Raw genomic sequence first — 24,390 nt, forward strand, 5'->3', positions numbered from 1 at the left:
TTTTGAAAGCTTAAAACTTACACGCACGTAAATGTCACGAGACCGAGGTCCCACAAGAGAGGCGACAAAGGACATTTTTTGGCAGTATGATGAGGTATGAGTGCTGGCATGGTGTCATTAGTCACAGACAACCATGCGAGAAGAAAAGGTTCAAATCCAGGAGTTGATAATGCTTTTGTTCCGTTGTTTTTTGTTTTGAAACCGCAACTATGTTTATATTTTTTCCTAACCCCAACCGTGTCTTCATTTTCCCCCGAACCCTAAACACGTGTTTTAGCTTCAAGTTTTATTTTCCTGTAAAACACATGAAGTAGGTTTCATTTTCGTCCACTACAGGAAAACGTGTAACTTTCACGCCGAGACAGCACAGAGCGTATCTATTTCACGTGTTGTGGACCGGCGTGTCTAGTTCATGTTTTGCCGCGATAGCGGGTCACAACCAACACACTGAATGTGGAGATCTCTTAAGTGAAGGGTCGCATGTAAGAGACATTAAAACAATCCACAGGTGAGAGTCCCAGAGAGAGAGGATGTGTAATAACAGCCCCAAAAATATAATCAGCTATCGAAGAAGAAAGAGGTGGCACATCATCAATGCACACAACGTCTGTGCAGATTCATATTTTATAACTCATTACTGATGTGTTTTGGTCAGAAGCCGTCCTAAAAGAATGAGTAGTGTAAATGTGGAAGACATAAAAGACCCAGGGCCGTACCACCCATTTAATTCAGTCACGGGATTCAAGTAAACCCCCAAATTATTGTTATCATTGTTATTCCGTGACATAATTTGTTTTTATAATCAACCATATCAATTTGTCACGGATTCAGTTGAGTAATATTGACTCTATTTGTGGAAAACATAACCTGCAGCGTACTTTCCAGTTTAAACGAAAAGCTTTTATTCAGCAGGGTCGTTTGACGTCCTGTTTTTCTGTCACTGTTCTTCTTCAATCACACTTTTTGTTTTTGATCGTTTTCACTTTGAATTAAAGCACTTAGTACATCCTTTAGTAAAACATGGGATTTTGTGACCTTGACCAAACTTCATTTCCCACAGAAGCGCTGACTGCAGCTCTGTGAAGGAGGAGCAGAGCGGGACAGCTGACCGGGCCGCTGCGGTACACTGCGTCACCGGTGAGTCCAACCAGCTGACATGCTGTCGATGATGCTGGTGAAGAGGTGCGACCACGGCGGTGCGGGACGGCAGACTGTTGCACACACCCCGTACCATCTGCTATGGAGTTATGGTCCATGACAATAAAATGTAAGCTAATTACTCTGTGTCTGTGTGTGTGTGTGTGTGTGTGTGTGTGTGTGTGTGTGTGTGTGTGTGTGTGTGTGTGTGTGTGTGTGTGTGTGTGTAAAAATGGGTCATGACAGCAATTTGCATGATAAAGCAAAGACAAAGTTGTTGAAACTGTTGCGACTCCTTTGTAATAACAAAATGGAAAAGTACGAGTACAATGTGAAAAATAAGTATTGAATTATTAAGTATAATTTATGAGATTTTGTTTCTTCGTGCCCAATTCAAGTCATATTGGCGTTATTGTAATTACCAGCTTCCTATTTGTTCAAATCTGATAAAAAAAATTAAAAAAAAGTACGGAAATGAAAGCAAAAGAAAGCAAATGAATCCCCTGCAGGTAAACATTTCATCATATTTCATAAAGGCCCATTCTGAACAACATAAAGCGTGTTTAAGCAAATCATTTGCCTCATTCTTTCCAAATTGTAGCTAATATTTGTGTCTTCTTTTTTGGGGGGGTTTGTGTTAGGGACTTGAATGTGGCGTAAATATGTCGCTGGAAGCAGCAGCCTTTAAGCTTGGATGGGAAACAGGGGGAACGAGCTGTTTAAATGAAATAGCAGAATCTGAAAATACAGCTCTTCTCCTGCAAGAGCGCTCCACCACACGTTTAATGTACGCGCGGCTTATGTTGACACGCGTGTTATTGTGTTTTGAAAAATATGTACAGTAAATACCACGTGTTGCCATATTTGTCTGTGCACCCATTACAGCCTCCCACATCAATCCTGCATTAAGAAATAATGTGAACGCTCCTGTGGGTGGAAGCAGAAGTACTTAAGTGTGTGTGTGTGTGTGTGTGTGTGTGTGTGTGTGTGTGTGTGTGTGTGTGTGTGTGTCACATGCCCTGGGATTTTCTGCTGCTGACGGGTGCTCAGGTCGGGGGTTGGGCTTCATCCCTGATCTCGGGAGCAAATCCTGGGAGCCGCGGAGGTGGCGAGGAAGAGTTGAAGAAAAGAAGGAAGAGCTTCAGGCAGGCAGAAATTAATGCAGCAGAAAAAGATTGGCTCACAGTGTAATGCTGTCGCTCCGACACTCAGAAAAGTACATTTAAAGCTCCAAAGCTTAATATATCTTAAATTCCAGCAGTAGGAAATAGGACATATGATGAGCCTGAATCTCCTGCATGCTTTTAGCTGTAGCTTTTCGTGATGTTAAGGATTTGACTCATCCTGGTACTTATCGTAAACTGCATGTTTCTGTACTTGTCAATGTCCTCACAGAAGGAGATAAACATCAATAAAACTGACTTTACTGCTGGTTTTTACCTCATTTCTTCATCAACAACTCCATCCACCTTCCTTTGTGCTAAAAAGCAGCGCCCTCTACTTCTTCTTTTAGGTCAGAAAACAACATTTGCGGTTGTTTCATGCCACAAATTCCAGCAGCACATTCCTCAGAGGGGAGTGCAGCTGGTGAGGCAGCAGCAGGTCATTCAGCAACAGGTGTGCAGAGCAGGAGAAGACAGCAGAGCCCCCTGGTGGACAGGTGAGGAACGACTAGTCAAAACACACGGTCACACATTAGACACGATGGAGGACAGAAACAATGAGCACACACAACAAAACTCTGTTGTCATATCTGAACAGGAGGGTTGTTTGCTGACTCATGAAGCTCAGATGGCTCTGAAGTGGCTGTTTAAACAATCGAATGAAATCTGATGGGACAGAAACATGTGACCCAGTATTAACATTTCATTTCAAATATCACACTCAGATCATAATGTAACTATAATGTAATGTAACTATTGTTCATTGTTTGTTTATTGTTTAGAGGAGGAAAGCGTGCATTTTGCTCACTTACATTTGCACAGCAGTGTCTTCATTAAACAGTTTGTAATCTGCGTTTTTGAGAAGAAAGCCCTCCGATCCAACACTGAAATCTGATTATTGATATTTGACCTAAAATATAAAATCTTCCAGTCTGTGGAAATTGAGTATTTCAGAAATATAAGGTGCCCTGAGCACTCTACTGAATGTGGGGAATCTACACAGTGCGATGGCGCCCTCTATTGTATTTAGGATGGTAAATACCGAAGCTCAATGCAAGTGAGTCGGAAGGGCCTGATGCCTCTCTCCTTTCCACACTGTACTGATGAAGACTGCAGATGGAGGATTTTCTCATTGCGATATTTTAGACTTTAATGTGAAAATATAAGTATATCCCAGGGAAAGTGTTGATTTTTTTTGACAAGCAAATATCAGACTTTATAAAGTGGCTGCAGATGGAGATAGTACACCTGTCAGTTGTTCCATCTTTAATTAATCTACTGTCGTCATTTTTTGTTTAGTAATTTACTGTTAAATCTGTGGGTAGATTTTAAACCATTGCGTGTGAAACAGGACAGACTAAAAAAGTAAAAGTGCATTCACATTTGAAGAAAGGCTCATCTTTGAGTCTCTGTTCACTGCAGGGGATGAATTTCCTTCTTTTCAATTAAAAAATCAGCACAATGAGTTAGATGGTTTTTTTTCTTTCTGCTGCCATAGTGGTGATAGTGATTATAAAAAGGACACGAACCCTGAACCTTCCTTGTGAGGTGACAGCGATAACCATTGCATCACCAATCTGCTCGGACCCTGACCAGTGCCCCTCTAATCTTTATTACATTTCTAATCTCCGGCCATTTCACATTCCACACTTAAAAAAATTACAAAAATCCCCCCAATGGGCTCCAAAGCTCCTTTTTTTCAGGACATCCTCTGTATTGTCCTGCAGTACAACTAGTCAACAATGTTGCCATGTGTGTATGTGATTTACTTTCATGTGCTTCTTGTCTTCTACTGTTTACAATTTGCTTGGACCCAGATTATTGTTTATATATATATATATATGTATATATGTATATATATATACATACATACATACATACATGCATACATACATATACAGTATATACACAGTGCATCCGGAAAGTATTCACAGCGCTTCACTTTTTCCACATTTTGTTATGTTACAGCCTTATTACAAAATTGATTAAATTCGTTTTTCCTTAAAATTCTACAGACAATACCCCATAATGATAACATGAAAAACATTTTTTGAAATGTTTGCAAATCTATTAAAAATAAAGAACAGAAAAATCACATGCACATATTATTCACAGCCTTCGCCATGACACTCAAAATTGAGCTCAGGTGCCTCCTGTTTCCACTGATCATTCTTGAGATGTTTCTACAACTTGATTGGAGTCCACCTGGTAAATTCAGTTGATTGGACATGATTTGTGAAGACACACACCTTCTATATAAGGTCCCACAGTGGACAGTGCATGTCAGAGCACAAACCAAGCCATGAAGTCCAAAGAATTGTCTGTAGACCTCTGAGACAGGATTGTATCTAGGCTCAGATCTGGGGAAAGGTACAGAAAAATGTCTGCAGCATTGAAGGTCGCAATGAGCACAGTGGCCTCCATCATCCGTAAATGGAAGAAGTTTGAACCACCAGGACTCTTCCTAGAGTCGGCCGCCCGGCCAAACTGAGCGATCGGGGGAGAAGGGCCTTAGTCAGGGAGGTGACCAAGAACCCGATGGTCACTCTGACAGAGCTCCAACGTTGCTCTGTGAAGAGAGGAGAACCTTCCAGAAGGACAACCATCTCTGCAGCACTCCACCAAGCAGGCCTGTATGGTAGAGTGGCCAGACGGAAGACACTCCTCAGTAAAAGACACATGACAGCCCACCTGGAGTTTACCAAAAGGCACCTGAAGGACTGTCAGACCATGAGAAACTAAATTCTCTGGTCTGATGAAACAAAGATTGAACTCTTTGGCCTGAATGCCAAGCGTCATGTTTGGAGGAAACCAGGCACCGCTCATCACCTGGCCAATACCATCTCTACGGTGAAGCATGGTGGTGGCAGCATCATGCTGTGGGGATGTTTTTCAGTGTCAGAAACTGGGAGACGAGTCAGGATGGAGGGAAAGATGAATGCAGCAATGTACAGAGACATCCTTGATGAAAACCTTCTCCAGAGCGCTCTGGACCTCAGACTGGGGCGAAGGTTCATCTTCCAACAGGACAACGACCCGAAGCACACAGCAGAGATAACAAAGGAGTGTCTTCGGGACAACTCTGTGAATGTCTTTGAGAGGCCCAGGCAGAGCCCAGACTTGAACCCGATTGAACCCTCTGGAGAGATCTGAAAATGACTGCACCGACGCTCCCCATCCAACCTGATGGAGCTTGAGAGGTCCTGCAAAGAAGAATGGGAGAAACTGCCCAAGAATAGGTGCCAAGCTTATAGCATCATACTCAAAAAGACTTGAGGCTGTAATTGCTGCCAAAGCTGCTTCAACAAATTATTGAGCAAAGGCTGTGAATACTTATGTACGTGTTATATTTTCTTTCTTTATCTTTAATAGATTTGCAAAAATTTGAAACAAACTTTTTTCACTTTGTCATTATGGGATATTGTGTGTAGAATTTTGAGGAAAAAAGTGAATTTAATCCATTTTGGAATAAAGCTGTAACATAATGTGGAAAAAGTGAAGCGCTGTGAATACTTTCCAGATGCACTGTATTTTTTATTTTAATTTTAATATTTTTTAATTATTTTAGATCTTTTGAAAATGTAAAAACTCCCACTGTTACTTTTTGGGGGGATTTTTAAGTTCTAGCAAATTTGCAATATTCGACTTCTACAGATTTTTGACGTCCGAAAAGGTGAAATTTCCTGTTATTTTTTAGGAGGATTTCAGGGTCTTAAGGGGTGAAAAAAAATAAATTAAATATCACTCATTTAAAATATTGTAAACATCTGAAAATATGTAACATTTGACTTATTTAGACATCTGTAAAGCGGAAAATACCCAGTACTTTACGTATTTTTAGAACTCTTGACAAGATTTAAGTACATCATTTGTTTTATAAGAGACCTTAAGAGGTAATCCAGTATTTGATTAAAAGACTAGAAGTACAACAAATTCATGTAAATTGGGAGCAAAAAAATGTCAACCAGATACTAAGGAAGAAAACGTTTCTGAGAGCAGAGTAAGTTTGCACTCCTTCCATTTTTATTGACGATTTGTTTTACAAAAACAGGTATGAGATAATGCATAGCGCGAGCCCCACTCGGTCAGCTCGTCGATGACGACGTGGAAAAACACAAGAGGGGGGGGCGTCAGGAAAAGGCAACAACTCGTTTCTAAAAATTAAAATAATAAAAACACTGTTTGCGGGTCTTCAACCGAGGGCGTACGTACTCCTGTGGTCTCTTTACACACAAGACACAACTGAGTGTCACAGGAGAGCGCACACACACACACACACACACACACACACAAACACACACACACACACTCACCGGCACACGATGCAAACCGAGTGGGTGCAGAGGAATAACGACGGGATGCATAGACGCCTGACAAACACACCGATACGGGTGAGGAGATGCATAGACGCGTACGGTCACATTTCCCTCACCCACCGTTTTTCTCGCGTCCAGGTTTGACGGGATCAGCCGCCGCCGCCTCCGCCTCCACCTCCACGCTACGGACCAATCAAACCGTCTATTCTGAGGTGGCAGCAGAAAATCTCAGACTACCTCCAAACCCGGGAAAACCAAACTAACACTATCTGCATGATCTGAAAAGTGAGACTTTTTTTTTTTTTCTTTTTCTTGTAATTGGGTGAAATGACCCTTGAATCACATTCGGGCACAATCAACTCACACTATCCACACCGCTTTAAAACCCCACGGGAGTGTAGCCGGCGTTGTTGCTACGGGACGAGCGGTGACCCGGGGGGGGGTCACCGACGGGCTCGTGTCTCGCTACATCCATAGCGCGTGTTGACGGTGCCGTGCGCAGACAATAATACATCTCACAGTGAGACTAATCTAATGCTTCCTCCATGTGCGTCGACACTCTGAACTAAACGCGAGTTCACGTTGAGCCACAAACTGGGCGAGTTGCACTGAAGGAGAAGATGGAGATGTGCGTTGTCGTCGTGGGCGATGCCGTTGGCGAATGAGACTGTCCTGAAGCGGCGAGGTCGATGTTTCGTGCGAGAACAGGAGGAGAGTTACTTCTGTGGTTACTAAGATGAAGTTCACAATAAAACTTGTTTTTTTTTTTTTTTGTCATTTGCACTTTAAAACTAAAAATGCTGACTGGGTCACTTTTACATTTCAGGACAAACACATCCACATACATAGAAAAGAAAGGTTCATTTTCTAACTGGTTGAAATGCAGTGATTTTATTTTCTGGAGGAAAGAATCCATTTTCTTTCTTTTTTTATTTTTCATACCGCGCTGCATTTAATTAATGTGCATTTCTGCAGAGCATATTCCTGGCCACTTCCTCCTCCCGCTGGCTAAACTGCATGACACATTTTTTCCAGTGTAAACTCAAGAGGATTGTCCTCGCCTGTAAAACTAGCCTGGATTCTCCAACTGAGGGCGAAAAAACTAAAACAAAAAAAAATGAGATCGAGCGTTCTCGAGAAAGACGTCGGAAAAGTGCTTCAAGAACGAAGGTACCGACTCGACTAACAGGCGGATCGCCTCCTCTCGGAAAATGCACTCAAGAGTTTGTGCTTTGCCAAACCTGGCTGACAAATGCAACACAATCACGTTATGTAGGTACTTTATATATATATAACAGGTTTTGTTAAAATTAGTTAATTCTATTTATTCTTACTTCACAACATGGGAAAGTGTTTTGACTTCTTAGCCTTTTATTAATGTTATTCTTCATGTTTATTTACATTCCAGTGGTTCGAACGGTGGATTATATTCAGGTTCAAGTGCGGTGGCTTTTCTACCTTCTGCCTAACCTCGGCGTCGACGCCTCTTCCACGCGCGGCGAGCGCAAACACGCGGGGGGTCAGAGGTCATTGGGAGCAGCCGGTCCCCTTGCGTCTCACGGACGACGCTGGAAACCTTCGGGCGTCTACGTTCACGACGTCGAGACTTTCACGGAGGGCGCCCGGCGTCGTTGGACACCACTGTACGACTGTTTGCTGTGACGGGTCGGCCGGAGCTCCGCCTCCTCCCTCGGGCCACCCTGCGTCTCGGCCTACGTCGTGTCCCCCCCCCCCCCCCCGCCCCCCCTTTTTTCCCCATCCCTCACTCGACCTGAACAAGCCTTCGAAGTACCTCTGCTCCTTGTTTCCTAACTTCAGAACCATCGAGATGATGCGCGGCAGCTACTGATCGGGGCGTCTTGGTTTTCTTGGGCCGCTGGTGAAATGCTGCGCGCTACTGGTGAGATATTGTTAAACCTGATGGTCGGGATTAGAACGAGGGCGGCTGCTGAAGAGGGTCCTACATCCACTGGGCATTAAAGGGGAGGAATGCTGCACTTCTCTTCATTATTAGTATTGTTAGAGGCAGAATATACTGGAACTCAGGTTCTGTCGTCTGAATCGTAGCTTGCACAAGCGACGTATATATCCGAAGGGAGAAAAGGATGGACTACAAATGAAAAATAGGGCAACCGTTTCTTTTCCACTGCTACACCCAGAACCCCGAATCAATGCCGGGATCTTGTCGACCCTCCTCCTTGTGCCTTTGGTGTACAACACAAAACTCCAGACTTTTTTCTTTTTTTTTTTTATCTTTTTCGTTAAACAACCGCTCGTGTCGCCGACACTAAATGTCCAAAGGTGCTCCGTCTCTTGTCGTTTTCTGGCGAGCGGGTTCGCTGGTGTGCAGGCGCTCTCCGTCTCTTTTCTCCGTCTCCGAACAGGGGCAGGGTAGAATGTCTGAGAGGGGGTGGGGGGGACTTTAGCCGTTCAGGAGGTAGACCACCAGCTCGTAGGTGCACATCATGATGGCGGTGTTGGGGATCTGGCGTACCAGGTGGGTGGTGAGGCCGCGGTAGAGCGCGCGGTAGCCTTCCTCTTTGGGCACTGTTGTTAGAGTCTGGAAGAAGGAGCGGTACTTGGTGCCCTCCTCACGTAGCCGGGTGCGGATCACTTCTGCAGAGCGGAGCAGATTGGGGGGGGGGGGGTTAAAGGAAAAACAACCTACAATCAAAATGACAACAGGAGTGACAACGAACTCTCACCGTGAGGATAAGCGATAGATGTGGCACAAGTCTTGGAGGTGGCGGCGGCGAGCATCATCCCCACAAAGTCCGAAGCGTCTTTCGAAGTGTCCTCCTCCTCGTCCATGTTCTGCGGTGCCTTGGCCTCCAGGAGGCGCCGTTTAATGTTTTCATAGATCACAAAGTGGATCACAGTCTCTGATATTCCGGCGTAAGACGCCGACATTCCCCTGTAGAAGCCTCGCAAGCCGTCGGCCTGATACACCCGACGCACGCACTCAAACGCATTCATCCTTCGCTCGCCTCGGTTCCTGACAAAAGACACACACACAAAAAAAAAACATACGTTACGATCGCTCAACTAGCACAAAGGAAAACTTCCTCGTGGCTTATTCTACTGCTGAGAGTAAATAGGATACAATAACAGCTGAATGCCGTCATGTGTTTATTGTTTAGGTTGAACTTTTCCAAACTAACATTACACAATACCAGCGATTCTTTTAGTCTGCAAAATAAGAAAGTAAAGTTATGAACGTTCAGGCGAACATAGACCTGGATGAGACCGTAACACACACACACACACACACACACACACACACACACACACACACACACACACACACACACACACACACACACAGCTCATGATTTTACTTCAACTCGTCCTTTCATGTCTTTAAAACACAAAGTGTACATGAAACTATGATCCTGTAGGAGGAAGGAAAACACAGGAAGACCGACTGGCCGACATCAGCGAGAATCTGCTGACTGAACAAACAACACCAGTTAGCTCAATAATATAAATAAGCTTTAGTCGTGTTTGCTGAGGTCGTGTTATCGTTTTGAACTTGTTGCACAAACCATAAGAGTACAGTAGGCCTCAATATTACCAAACACTGGAAGAAAACTCTGATACGACTTCTTTCAGCTGATCGACAAACGAGACCGTCTCTGTTCATGTTTTGCTTTCAGCTCTTCGTTGTCGGCGTTTCAGGTCAGACTTTGCGGGTGGAACAGATCATCCTGCTCGGGGTCTGCCCGGCCATAACATTTAAAATCCTACAAATAGGGGGCTTCCTAAAACTGCCGTGTATGTGTAGTAAAGCTGGAGGCTTTATGATTGCGGAGGTTGAACTCCTCCCTGACAGACACGTGGAGAAGCGTCTCTCACAGCTCCGAACCAAAGCAGCCATGTTTCTGTACAGGTGGTTTTATCTTTACAGGGAGATTCTGGATTAAATGGGGGCGTGTCCCTTTAAAGCGTATTTCCACTCACGGTACTGAAAGCCCACCGAAAGTATCACAACACCTCAGACATTGTTTTCACATTTGTTTTTACCAAGTACGACTACCGTCAGTGTGTTGAATGTGAACATTCAACAGAGGGCCGAACAACACCTTCAATTCTGGGTAAAACAGTCCAAACCGGCCGGTGATGCGTTCAAATGTTCCGATTATTTCCCGGTAAGTACAGAACATGAGGCAAACGTACGCCGTCGAACTTCCAGTGCTGCGCGAGTAAGTGTTCTGACATGAAAAGAGTACGATCTGTAAGAGTACTGAGGGAAGTCCTTCGTGAACCAAGCGCCTGACTTCATGGAAATTCCCATGTGGCGAGAAGGATGTACGCTCAAGAATAAATAGTCTATCAAACGAACTCCACACAGCTCCCAGCACAGCGTCAGGTTTACCTCGCGTCCAGCTGCAGTCGGGTCTTTATCAGCCATATTGGATTGGTTGCTGTGATGGCGGTAAAACCTAAAGAGGAAAACAAAAAAAACAGCAAGATTACACTTCGAGAAAATCTAGGATGAGATCAAGTTTCAAGCTGACAGTGATACAAAATAAACCGCATGCTAATATCCATAAAGTATGTGAATGTTCTTTAAGCTGCATTCATGTTGGTAATGGAACAAGTTAAAACAATGTGAACGTGGTTTTATTATTAGCATTAAAAGTCACAAAAGCAGCTTAGAGAGAGAAAGTTGACTCCTATAGAGACTTAAGCGTGCAAAAATGGGAGCAACTTCATGTCAGAAAAATTGTATGTTGTGTGAACGGCTGTAAAAAAATTAATTAAAAAAAAAAGAGAGAGAGAGAAAGAAACTCCAGCTTATCCAATGGCCTACATGATAAGGGAGTAGAGGACAGAGATGCAGAGAGAGAAAGAGAAGAACCAGAGATAACAAAAAAGCACAGATCTGTGGTGAGTACTCACGCAGACCCAAGTAACTCCTCACAGATGCAGCTAGAGACCCCTGGAGGTTTCAGGGTCTCATGCCCTTTGCGAGAGGAGAGCTACGGTAGAGTAAAAGCCTAAAACAGACACAGGCTCGTGTGTAGCAAAATGACCGGCATGCAACCACTTCACCTCCCACCAACAAGGATTTCAACCCACAACCCCTCACTGGGAAATGATCACCCCCCCCCCCCACCCCCCACACACAGAGACAGCACCAACAGTACAGCTGAGAGTCCTTGTTCATACACAGAAAAAGAAAACACAGGCAGGCAGACGTGACAGGAGCGACATCGTCGGTGCCCGATCCGTTCTGCACACCGTGAACTGTCCTCCCTACCGTGAACTGTCCTCCCTACCGTGAACTGTCCTCCCTACCGTGAACTGTCCTCCCTACCGTGAACTGTCCTCCCTACCGTGAACTGTCCTCCCTCACGCGTGTGAAGATTTAACAGAGCTGAAGTCGTTATCTGCCACCGGCAGACAAAACCATCGAGTTGTCCCGAGTCGTCGGGATACGACACGAAAACACGCCCGTTCGTGTTCGCTGTATTTCTTGTGTGACGATATCGGCCAACACGAACGCCCAGAAAGGTTTACGACCGAACTTGTTTTTATTAACATCGATTGCGGAAAAGATTGTTTTCCGAAAGTGACGCGAACAGTACAGAACTTAAAGGGACACGATGAGAGGCTCATTCTTCGTTTGTCTGCCGCATCACACAAATAGTGGTGTTATTTCTAGGCTCTCCAGATGTGATCACTCCTCTACAGTGCAAGGGTGAGACGTAGCTTAGTCACACTGCGATGAAGGCAACATTAAAAACGTGTTGACGTAACACACGTCGTACCGTTGGGCAGTGGAACGGTATGATGCACGTTAGCTGGGGAATTCAACCAAAACAACAAGCATGGCTGGAAGTGGCTCCACAGCGGAGGAGTGACTTCAGTAGTGGGGAAGTGGTTTGGTTACAAATTATATTACGTACAACAAACTGCTGTAATATGTTAGTTTTTACCAAGCGACAACCAGCAGTGACGTCACCCGTTGGTTTTGTGAACGGCCGTTATGAAGCTTCGAGTTCAGATTTTGTCCGGCGCCATCTTTGCTAGTTCGGAGCGGTTTGGAGCAGGAAGTGACCATATTTGGACGAGATGGGGGGGGAGGAGCGGTGGATCTGACTCGATCTGATTGGAAACCCGGCGATACTAAGTTCCGCCCACCGATAACCTGACTGCACCACAGGCCTGTCAATCAAACAGACACGCCCTCAAAAACGCAGCTTTTTGAAGCTTATTTTATAATTAATGACGGATTATTTTCAGATGGACCGACAGAAAACCAAGAAGGAGCGACTTTAGCGAACAACACTGAGATAACTTTTATTGACTTTATGAGACTAGTTGAATGGGAGTCTATGGAGTCGGAGGCTTTTTTGGAGCCAACCTCTAGTGGCACTCGGTGGTACTGCAGCTTAAAGCACTTCTGCATTAGTCTCATTTTTTTACTGAATGTTTAAAGGCAAAGTTTAATGTTAATGTTTATGTAGACATGTAAAACACTTAATATGTTGCAATTATATACGTTCTTGAAATCATGTAACTATGTTTTGCTATTTTGACGTACTGTGGAGATATTGTTGTTCTGAAATATTATCATAAGACCGTTTCAGCCACCTCGGTTTCCATCTCATCACAAACAGGAATGAAAGGATTCCCGTGTGGAACAGATTGGGCGGTGTCGTAAAAGATGTTCAATTGTATGGATGTGCAGAACGAGTCAGGCGCCGACGGACATCGTGTTTGAAGCCTGGCTCAGACATGTTTGTAAATTACAGCCTGACCAATATTGGAGACTTGGGATGGATATATAAAATGATAAAAGTAACTAAATACATTTAACTTACTTTGTGCACTGTTTAAGAAACATTTAGAGTTATTGCATTTTCTTTTAATTCAAATTTACATATGGACTCCAACACTTTGAATTTTTTTTTTTTTGCATTTATTTGACAGATATGGTTGATTGATTTACAGCTTTCTTGTTTCCTCTCCTCTTTATTGTTTTTCTCTTTCTGTGGTTCATATTTCTGAAAACACTCTTGTACCGCTGCATATCTATAATGATATTTGAGACAACAAGAATCGAACAGGTTTGCGTCGGAGCTGTGAGAATAAATGGACCCTGCACATACAGTATAGAAGTACCAATTTGACTTTCTTGTATATGCTCCCTTTTGGACAAGTTATGCACAGGCAAGGGGTTTCCTTCCACTGTTGTGCTGATGTCACTCAAATATACCCGCTAGAGTCTCTGATCCTGGCATGCTGACTTCTCTACACGACTGCCTCGATGGCGTGAAAAGCTGGATGTCACAAAAGTTTCTACAACTCAACTCAAGCCAATCAGAGATTCTTGTAATTGGTCCACCGCGCTTAACCAAACAAATCCAGCCCTCTGCTGGCCCGCTTGTAGAATTCATTACACCCGTCGCAAAAAATCTTGGGGTTTGGGTTTGATAGCAATTTGAGTTTTGAACAACATATCACAAAGCTCGTGCAGTCCTGTTTTTATCACCTTCGAAATATCTCCAGAATCCGTCCTATTTGAACACTTCATGATGCCGACACCATCACACATGCCTTCATCTCCTCACGCCGAGTCTACGGCAACAGCCTCTTCACCTGCCTCCATCAAAAACTCATCAGTCCACTTCAAACTGCACAAAACTAAAACCAGGAGAAGGGACCACATCACGGCCGTTTTAGCTCCCAGTATGTTTTAGAATTGATTTGAATATTTTACTGTTGAACTCGTATTTAGCCGAACTGATTGTTTCATAGTAGCCTGCCCGCTAGTCTGAGATCCTCAGACAAAAAGCTTTTGCCTGTCCCGGAGACACGTCTTAAAACTAAAGGTGACAAAGCATTTTCAGTCAGAGTTCTGGAAGGAGCTGCCTGAAGAAATAAGGTCTGCAGACTCAGTGACGTCTTTTCAGTCTCTTCTTAAAACAGACTTTTATCGGAGCTTTCGCTGATTTTAGTGACCAGTTCTTATTTCTTTCATACTCGGTTTTAATTTGTTTTTATGACTGTTTTATACGATCATTGTGTTGCTAAGACTTGTTAGAATGATCTTGTTGTTTTGTTTTAATGGATTATTTTATGTGAAGCACTTTATAACTGAAGTTTAGAAAAGTGCTATACAAATAAAGTTTATTATTATTATAGTGTTCCAAAAGTGGCACTGACGTGCACTTCTCATTGACCCATATTAATATATATATACGCACGCACGCTTCGGTGTTTTCAACTGGATCAGAACACTTCACCTTTCCCCCACATACCAAACCGTCAAGAGAATAATGATGAGGTATTTAAACCTGACCTCCTGACACTTTATTTTTAGTGAAGCCATTTTAAGATCGCTGAGGCAGCACTACATGTGGGGGGAGAGGCGACGGAACGAGGATTGGCTGATTTTTGAGTACTCAGGATCTTCAGGTGTCAAACTTTGCTGTATTTAAGCCCTGTAAACTGGTTCTACCACCTTTCGTTATTTGCAGAGGGATTCATGTTAAAGTGAGGGCTGACAGCACCTAGGTGACTCCGGCCCCCGTCTAACCACTATTTGTCAGACGCTTACCAGCACTGAACCAGACAAAGGCCCTTTCACTCAGAATACCTCAGAAGACTGCTGGAAATATTCGCTCGGTTACTGCTATAAAAAAAAATAAAAGCAGTGCATGGTGCTGCATGTCGATGCGTTACCTCACGTATATAGTTACCTGCCATTCCAGCCGACACCATGTGCACCTGTGTGGAGTCGGGTTCCAGCACGCCGTTCAGTCTCTCTTTGGCCGTGGAGTAAGCAGCAAAGTAGATGGCTCTGAAAAAAAAATAAAAATAAAAAAAAATAAGGGTCAGCGCTTGTGTTCCTCCAAGAGGCAAAATAAGTTATACATGCCGTGTTTTTGTGTTTCCGTGTCTCAGCCGCTGCCTCCAGTAGCAATGCAGCTTAGAAATTAGACTACATTAGTGAGTAAAATGGGCCCCATGACAGGTTCAGTTTAATGAGCTTTAAAAATTCATTAGGTGTAACGCCAAGAGCTGGACCAATATCCGCTGCAAATCAGCCTTGTTAGACAAATAAGCCATTCAGAAGAAAAAGCACATGCTTTCGTTTAATTCGAGTCATTATCTTTACTTGTTTTCACTAATTAAAGCGGTCGTAATGATCCTGTTTGGACTGGCGTCTAAACACAGGTGGTTTTGCTGCTTTTGCGTTTTCCCTGGTTCATTTGATAAATGTTCTTTGTCCGACTGTTAATGATGCTTGAAGCTCATCCGTCACATTAAAAGACATTTTTCAATGCATTCCTGTTTAATCTGCATCACAGCTCAGGAGGCCTCTTTGCCTTCCATTTTGCCGCGTCAGCATCCCTTTATGTAAGACGCGAACAAAACACTCGACGTACGCTTGGCACCGACACCGGCTCGCTGCAGCATTAGCGGCGTCCCGCTGCCATTAGTGGCTCCTTTGCTCCTCACGCTGCCACGGAGAGGAGTTAACGACGATGACATCGCTAATGGTGATGACTCTTTAACAGTCAGTTGCAGTGGTTCCCAGATAAAAAAACAAAAAAAACAAAACAGATTCCTGCTTTCAAAATGCTGTTGCTGTTTGCCGTGCAGTGAGCAGTGCACAAAGTGCTGAGGAAGACATGAAGATGAACGGCGTCTTAACGACCACAGATCCAACATGCCTCTTTATCACCAAGGCACCTCAAAGAAACCGCTGGACGTTATCCGTTACAGCAACATTGTTTTTCACAGCCGCACATACAGACGTGAGAAGAAATTAGCACACATGGAAATGGTTGAGTTTTTAACATTTGATCTTCTTCGATACAGTGCCTGCAGATAAAGGTGATACACTCAAACAAGTGATGCAAAAAAATGGATTCACTTTCATAATTGAAATGAATACAAAAAAAACAAAAACAGATCGGCCTCATTGAGAAAGTGAGCACAGCCGTACATTCATGGACAATACTTCAAATCCCTCAGACATCCAATAACTGAGGGAACTCAGGGTGGAAAAGTAGTCAAACATATCAACAAGTAGATGTCAGAGACTAGTGGACAATTATGTGAAGTATGTGGCTGGAATTTCTTTTTCCAAAAAAAGAATAATTACATCTGCTGATATTTTTGTTGAATAAATATTTGATTCCATAATTTACCTAGCAGTGGTGTTTAAGTATGCTTAAATACTTTTATATGTTGACACTGTTTAAAAAAAGTTTGCTTGTCCAAACACGTTTGGAAAAAAACCTTTTTCTTTTATTTTCAAATGTCTTTACCTCAAAAACTTTCTCCGTCTCTGTACCTCCCCTTGAAATACTTCTGAGCTAATATCTGTGGTCATTAAATGTGACTGAGTCAGTAAAATACCACTGAATGATAACAGTTGATATTAAAGAAATGTTTCACACAAATTAGGTGAGTAAGCTTATGAATTGTTTAGTATAAAGTGACATTGCGATGTTGTGTTAGATATATATATATGAAAAGCCAACTGATGCATCATTTAATATTAGCTCATTGCAGACTAAGTCAGTCGATCAGTTATCAATAAGATACTTTATTTAAACTACTTTACAATACTTTATTTAAATTAAATAAAACGCAGAAATGTCAGGGACATTTTTGCTTCTCAACAGTAAATTCTCCTGCCCATAGTGTTTACTTAAGGGTCGCTTATTAAAAATATGCATTTATAGTGTAGGTTGTGACAAGAAAAAAATATATAAGCTAGATCATGATCAGACTTTTGAAAATCTATCATACTATACTATTAATATTGGTATCAATAGGACTATAAAAAAATACATTTATACAAATTTGGAGTTTTTTTGGAGTTAAATTTTACATTGTGACATTCCTGTCACTTCCTGTCTGATATGTCACGGTTTGCCACTGGTTGTATGTGTTTGGGAGGAGAGGCGAAGCATCACTTGAAAAACTGCTGTAAATGTCTGCATGCTGATGTTCAATAGCTGACACGCATATTAACACAGTAACTGTAGACATGATAAGTCCATGTTAGCGTTCATCGCTAAGACCTAATACAGCCGACGTTGTTTCAGTACAGTGCACACCGATGTCACAGGAAGTCAAGACTGACGACGGAAATTCTGATCCTGATAGAACGAGACTTTATTTGACAACATGGCTTCTCTATGTATTTCATCTGTTTAATAATTTGGCGTCAGACCGGAACATTTTGTCTCGTTTTAACATTTTTAACGAGGGAGAGATCTATTAGTTGTTATTGGAACATCATAATGGGAACATCTGGGGCATCAAATCCTTCATCGGATCTGGTTCACTTCTCAAACTATTAATGTTTCCGTCATGAAAATGTAAAAGGAATGCTGCAAGAAAAAATATTAATCTGAAAAAAAAAATGTATAATCAGAATAAATCCTCACATTTGAGCAGCTGGAAATAGAGAATGTTTGGTCTTTTGCTTGAAAACTATTGATTAATTTTCTGAAGGCAACTGGGAATATGTTCAGTTTACCCTGCGGCTACTACTTTACACTCTCTTCACTTTGGAACAGCTTCAAAGTCCTTCATTTAACACTCATAGATGGTACACATTACCAAGAAGATAATGAATATAATATTTGTAGTGATCTTACCTGGAGGGTGCCACGCCCACTAAGTTTGGCCCCAAACCCCTGAAGAGAGAGCGAGGTCCTTCTTTCTCCAATATCAACCTGAATACAAAACACACAAACACACACATGCATGCTGTTGGGGACTGCAGACTGATGGTGCACAGCTCTCTACCAGTATTGTACAATTTAAGGATTACAATTTAAATTGAATTTCAAATTTCAAACTAAAATGATAAAAATTAAAGTGTTTTTTTTCCCTGGAATAGTTTACTTTGATTCTCAAGGATGGTGACATCAGTCACAAGACGATCCAGAGCAAGAGACCACAGTCCAGTTGTTTTAAGTTTTGGTATAAATATCTTTCCCTTCTGTCACTACCATCACATTTCAACCTCTGAGCAAGAGGAACTTTAGCCTACATTCGAAGCCCCGGGATGAGCGGGGCATCTAAGAATAGAAAAAGTCCAACACTTTTGGATTGGATGTATGTTTGTTTCCACTGAACAAGCACATTAACTCTATTCCAACAGGCTGCAGCTTGGAAGTGTGTCAAACTGCACAACTATTTCTGCAAATACATGAGCTGCAGTGTGATATAACCGACGGCCCGAGCTGCAAAACATTTCTGCATTAGTTCAATTATTTGTGTTGAACGGCTCACAAAAAGCAGATGTGTTTCGGTCTTCTTAGCCGTGCGTCATGTCTAAGCACTGCTGCGCCACACTTGTTTTGGTTGGCTGCAGTGTGCAGGAGCTGGCCAGAAGAACATGTTGAAATGTTCGTAGGGCCTCGCTGACCGCACCCCCACCTCCTACTGCCTTCAACATGGCAGCAAAATCTGTATTCAACTGCAGTTGGACAATATGACAAAACTGAGTTAGTTAGGAATATACCACAAGCTTACAGAATAAAGTTGGGACTCCCATCGTGCCTGGCAGTGCGTGACTTAGTTCAGTGAATATGAAAAGTGGCATGTTGCTATCAAACAGGGATTCTTCCAGAGGCTCAGAGCAACTGCGATCTCTGACTGTTGTCTTTGGATCTAATTTCCTTTATCATCACAAATGGCAATCTAACCTAAATCAAAGCAGTCTTTCAGTAAGCAGACAGAAAATAGGAAAAGGCCTGTCATAACAGGACCTTTGAGTCATTATAAAATCACAAAATGGAGGGAAATCTCACAAAGATAAATGAATAATAAGAGTCGGATTTGTTATGAAATTTCCTGTTTGGCTAAAGCGCCTGATGCGTGCTCTTGCGCGTAGTTTTCCCAAAGGGGGAGGTTGGAGGATTTGTGTTTCACGGAGTGGATAGTCTTGCCAGGGTGACATCGACCAAGCTAAACAAAATAACAACATGGAGCCTGTCGAGGAGGGAGCCGTGACTCTGCAGGGAGAGCACCATGAACAGCTCCACTTGTTTTAGTTAGAGCTCAAATAATTAGAGCACGGGCAGTATTATATATATGATGATGATGATGATGATGATGATGATGATGACATTGCGTATGCACGAGTCCAACTGTGCTAAAAGTTGTGGAGGTACCCACTTGAGACAGTGCAGGGGGCCCGGCGGGGACATTCGGGCCACGCTGGCCCCGTTGACAGTACTGAGCTGAACCTCAGACACATAGAGGGTGACGGAGGACGACTGCAGACGGGTCTTCACGACTTCCAGTGGACAAGTCAGGATGGCTCCCACTGTGCCCCCACATCTGGCAAAGAGAGAGGAAAAGTGGAGGTGAGGTAACAAACAATGTGCACGTCTCAGCAGCCAGAACAAGGCTGGAAGTGTTTCGTATTTTCGTTAAGAGAAGGTGTCCAACGTATTACATAAATGAATTACCCAACGTGTGGTTGGTGGAATTCTAAAGATCCCTGGCATGCAGACAAGAAAAAGCACAATGTGGGAACAGAGGGCTAGTCAGGAATGCTTTGTGTTTCCTGTGGAATAACATCAAGCTTCTGTGCAGTGCCACAGTGTAGTCTACACTCGGACAGATGTGTTTTCATAACAACGAACCGTACACCAATGACATAACCACTGGATATACTTGAGATTGGGGACCGCGGTGCCCCAGTTTGTGCCAATCATGCAACCAGGTCACAGACTAATCATTAGTAAATCTAAAACATAATTAACCAGCTATGTGGAAATTCAGTGAGCTGTTTAAAAATGAAACTGAAATACTCTTCTAACCAACTGGATAAAAATATTCTATAATAGTCCGAAAAATACGGTAATGCTCAGTTAAAAAAAAGAAAGAAAAAAAAGGTGTTTAACTGTGTCTGAATCAAAACAAACATGGCGCCTGACCAGTTGTCTGGATAGAAAACAGTCAGAACTTGGTAGACAGGTTAAAACCTTTTTTTTTATGTTGTAAGAGAATTTTTTTTTTTTTTTTTTTTTAACTATACTTCCAATCGGCAACATAAAGGCACACAAAATCTTGGACATCAAAATATAAACAGAGCCACTCTTCTGCATGCTCTGCGGGAATGTCCCAGGTTATTGCCATTTTACAGAGGTACTAAAAACCTTGACGACACAATTCCCAAACATGTGCCAACAGCAGTTAATAAAGCTGTTTGAGCCGACAGTAACAGGTTTTAAAGGAGGAGTCGGGCTTATTGTATGTCACGAGTTAATACGATGTGCTATTTTTGTTTTGATTTGGAGCAACCAGGTTAAAAATATTTTATTGTGGAGGAGACAGAAAACTTCTACCTCAGGTTGGTACGACGAGTCCTTCTAGTAATCAAACGTTGACGGTTAATTATCTTTTAGAGAAACTGATGGGAACCTGAATGTATGAATACCATGTAAAAAATACATATCACGTCCAGGGGATTACTTTATGACCAGCTCAGGTAATTTATGGAAATCGCCTGCTCGGGTACCAAATGTTTGAGCACAGAAACCTTATCTTGCTACACGGGCTGCGTAAATAAACTGCACCTAACAGGACTGTATTGGACAGGGCCAGACTGGAGGATATCAATAGCGAGACGGAGAGCGGTTATCTATAGTTGGAGTTAATTTTCAATAAGTACCAAAACAGAGAGCAAGCCAGTCCTGTCAACACAGTTTTTGGCAGAGGTGGGCTAACGCAGGGCAGACAGCTACTGTACACACTGCAGAGAAAGCAGCACACTACAATAGTGACAAGTCTCGGTTAATCTCATTTAGGCCCTGAGTTACGTCTGCAGCTCGATATTCATAACACCGAAAAACCTTCTAAAACTAGAACTATTCTCAGTTTTGCTCATATCAATCTATTTAGGTATAGCCGTCAGTGCAGTGGCAGCCTCACAAAGAAAAACAAGAAATGCTCTATAAGATCAACACAAGACCCAATGCTGCTGTTAACTATAAGTGAAGGGTTCATTTAGACAAAAGAGAACAAATTAATTCGTGATTTCACAATTCAACTTATTAGCTGGAGAGTGTACCTGAGACAAGATGGTGTGGTTTTACAAAATCTACTTTTTCAACTGGTCTGTAAAACCACCCAAAAACGTATTCACCCACTTCCTGAGGCTGTGTACGCAGTCATATGAGAAATGTGAAATCACACCCTACATTACTGTAACAACTCCAGACTGTGATTCAATCAGATTTGAGCAAAATATAACCTTTGACCAACCCAACTTGTGAGGACAGAGAAGCCTAGACTGCAGCCAGTGGTGGAAGAAGTTGCCAGGTCTTTTTCTTAAGTAAAAGTTTGTAAATATTATCAGTAAAATGTACTCAAAGTATTAAAAGTAAAAGTGCTCATTGTGCAGTAAATACTTCCTGTCAGAGTTGTACAGTTTACTACTGTATTAATGTGCATTTTCAGGTTGTGTTTATTTTAACTACTTTAACTATTATAACCACGTTATGCATCATATTCTATAAGCTCATCATATGTTTATAGCGTCCCTGCCCTAAGAGAAGCCCGTATCTCTAAACAGCCCTGTTTGCAGCTTTGTAACATTGCTCTACTGATCCAAGAGGGGTTTTAAATGGTTTATTTGTTTTAAAACATACATTTTTCTCAACCCATAAAAGAACATTTAATCCTTCAGTTTATCAGAAACATTCAAATTCGAAGTGACCAAATTTGGAGATACGTTGCTTTCACTGTACAGGAAGGCTATGAATAACTTATTATAAAAATAACTTGTAACCAAGCTTTTAAAAAAATTACAGTGAAATGGAAAGTACAAAGTTTGCCTTTGAGATGTAGTCGAGTGGAAGTCTTGGGTTGCATAGAATAAAACTACTCAAGTAAAGCACAAGTACCTTGCATTTGTGATTAAGCACAGTATTCAAGTAAATGTACGTGGTTACATTCCTCCAATGACTGCACCAAACTGTGCACCAGTTTACATGTCGGACCAGGGAGATCCCAGTTTACATGTCGGACCAGGGAGATCCCAGTTTACATGTCGGACCAGGGAGATCCCAGTTTACATGTCGGACCAGGGAGATCCCAGTTTACATGTCGGACCAGGGAGATCCCAGTTTACATGTCGGACCAAGGAGATCCCAGTTTACATGTTGGACCAGGGAGATCCCAGTTTACGTGTTGGACCAGGGAGATCCCAGTTTACATGTTGGACCAGGGAGATCCCAGTTTACATGTTGGACCAGGGAGATCCCAGTTTACATGTTGGACCAAGGAGATCCCAGTTTACATGTTGGACCAGGGAGATCCCAGTTTACGTGTTGGACCAAGGAGATCCCAGTTTACGTGTTGGACCAGGGAGATCCCAGTTTACGTGTTGGACCAGGGAGATCCCAGTTTACGTGTTGGACCAGGGAGATCCCAGTTTACGTGTTGGACCAGGGAGATCCCAGTTTACGTGTCGGACCAGGGAGATCCCAGTTTACGTGTCGGACCAGGGAGATCCCAGTTTACGTGTTGGACCAGGGAGATCCCAGCCGACACCTCTGCCTGGTTTCTATTACATGAATTCCCTGACCTGACCTGACCTTCAATAACACGTTTGTTTAGATGTATTTATGGCCGATACGTCCATACGACACCGCTCAGTCTTCTACCAAGAGTATAATCTGGTGTGGCTGATGTTCATCTTTATATAATATCATCCTTACCGTTGTGACAATTCATGGTTTAAAAAAAAAAGAAGAAAAAAAGGAAACTCCAGCCATTTCATTCATACATTGAAATGTCATTGAAATGTCATCTCCTACGGGTGCACATGCGCGGACAAGATTGTTTGGCTCACGTCTTTGCACGCTGACGCTAAACACCGATCTTTAAATTCCCACGATGCCACGAAACAAACGCACAATGTATTAAAACACCAAAACAAAACCACCCCGTCAGGAGCAGCTTCACCGGCCGGCGGCGGCGGTTAGCCGCGAGCGCGCAGCGTGCTAGCTGCGCCCTGATGAAACACTCACCCTCCAGCAAACAGATGAACTAAGGTGTCTCTTTGACTCATTGTGTCTCATATTCGGGAACCGTCCACGGGGCACCGCACGGGGGGCGACGAGAGCGGGCGCGGAGAGACCCCGAAGTAGCAAGCCGATGATACTCAGCCCGTCTGTGTTGTGGTGGAGGTCAGCTAAAAAAAAAAAAAAAAAAAAAAAAAACGAGGGTATGGAGCTAGCTTTCGTTAGCTACCAAAGCTAATGAGTTTCCGGTGGGAAAAAAACAAAAAAGGTGGATGTGAGAGCGACAAGGAGAGCGTCTTCTTCTGGAGGAGGGTTAACGCTTCACCGCAATGTGCGTCTCCTTCAATGTCGGCGAGTTAATTCCAGTGTTGGAGCTGCGGCGGCGGACTCGGCTCGGCTCGGCTCGGCCTCCCTCAATGTGACTGAAGCTCTGCGGGTCAGGTCGCAATGTTTATCGTCGGATGGGACGCCGCAAAGCTCGGCTGCTGATTGGCTGAGGGATCACCTGAGCCCCGCCCCCCCCCAGTCACTACTCCTTCACGTGACCCCGCAGAGCTCACCACCTGACACCGTGGAGGACTGAAGTCGAGGTGTATCGTTTGAAGAGCTTTTTGTCTTATGTGTGAAAGTACAGTTTGAAAATGAGCCGTAAGAAAGAAACCAGGTGTTCGCGCAGCACCGCGGGCTTCACAACTTCACAACTTCACAACTCCACACGGAAAAGAAAAGAGTTCGTGCACTTCACGCGCGTTA

The 24,390-nt window shown here is 43.1% G+C and overlaps 1 protein-coding gene across 1 annotated transcript; it reads right to left on the reverse strand.

Moving 5' to 3' along the window:
• Positions 1 to 6,301: 6,301 nt before the first annotated feature.
• On the reverse strand, positions 6,302 to 24,027 carry LOC138197008 (solute carrier family 25 member 36-A). The gene is made up of 7 exons (XM_069147453.1): positions 23,644 to 24,027; positions 19,778 to 19,942; positions 18,250 to 18,327; positions 15,328 to 15,428; positions 10,992 to 11,058; positions 9,322 to 9,611; positions 6,302 to 9,232 (listed from the first exon to the last, which is right to left on the reverse strand). The coding sequence occupies exons 1-7, from the start codon at positions 23,682 to 23,684 to the stop codon at positions 9,039 to 9,041; spliced, it is 936 nt and encodes a 311-aa protein (XP_069003554.1). The 5' UTR covers positions 23,685 to 24,027; the 3' UTR covers positions 6,302 to 9,038.
• Between the last annotated feature and the right edge of the window lie 363 nt (positions 24,028 to 24,390).

This window comes from Embiotoca jacksoni, unplaced genomic scaffold, assembly GCF_022577435.1.
Source record: "Embiotoca jacksoni isolate LCO1_2020_lvr unplaced genomic scaffold, fEmbJac1.0.p SCAF_14, whole genome shotgun sequence".
Taxonomy (NCBI): Eukaryota; Metazoa; Chordata; class Actinopteri; family Embiotocidae; genus Embiotoca; species Embiotoca jacksoni.

Coding starts and splice junctions, on each gene's coding strand:
- LOC138197008 (XM_069147453.1), bottom strand. CDS start 23,684: ATGAGTCAAAGAGACACCTTAGTTCATCTGTTTGCTGGAGG. Junction 18,328..19,777: donor GGCCCCCTGCACTGTCTCAA/GTGGGTACCTCC, acceptor TTTTGTATTCAG/GTTGATATTGGAGAAAGAAG. Junction 9,233..9,321: donor ATCTATCGCTTATCCTCACG/GTGAGAGTTCGT, acceptor TCCGCTCTGCAG/AAGTGATCCGCACCCGGCTA.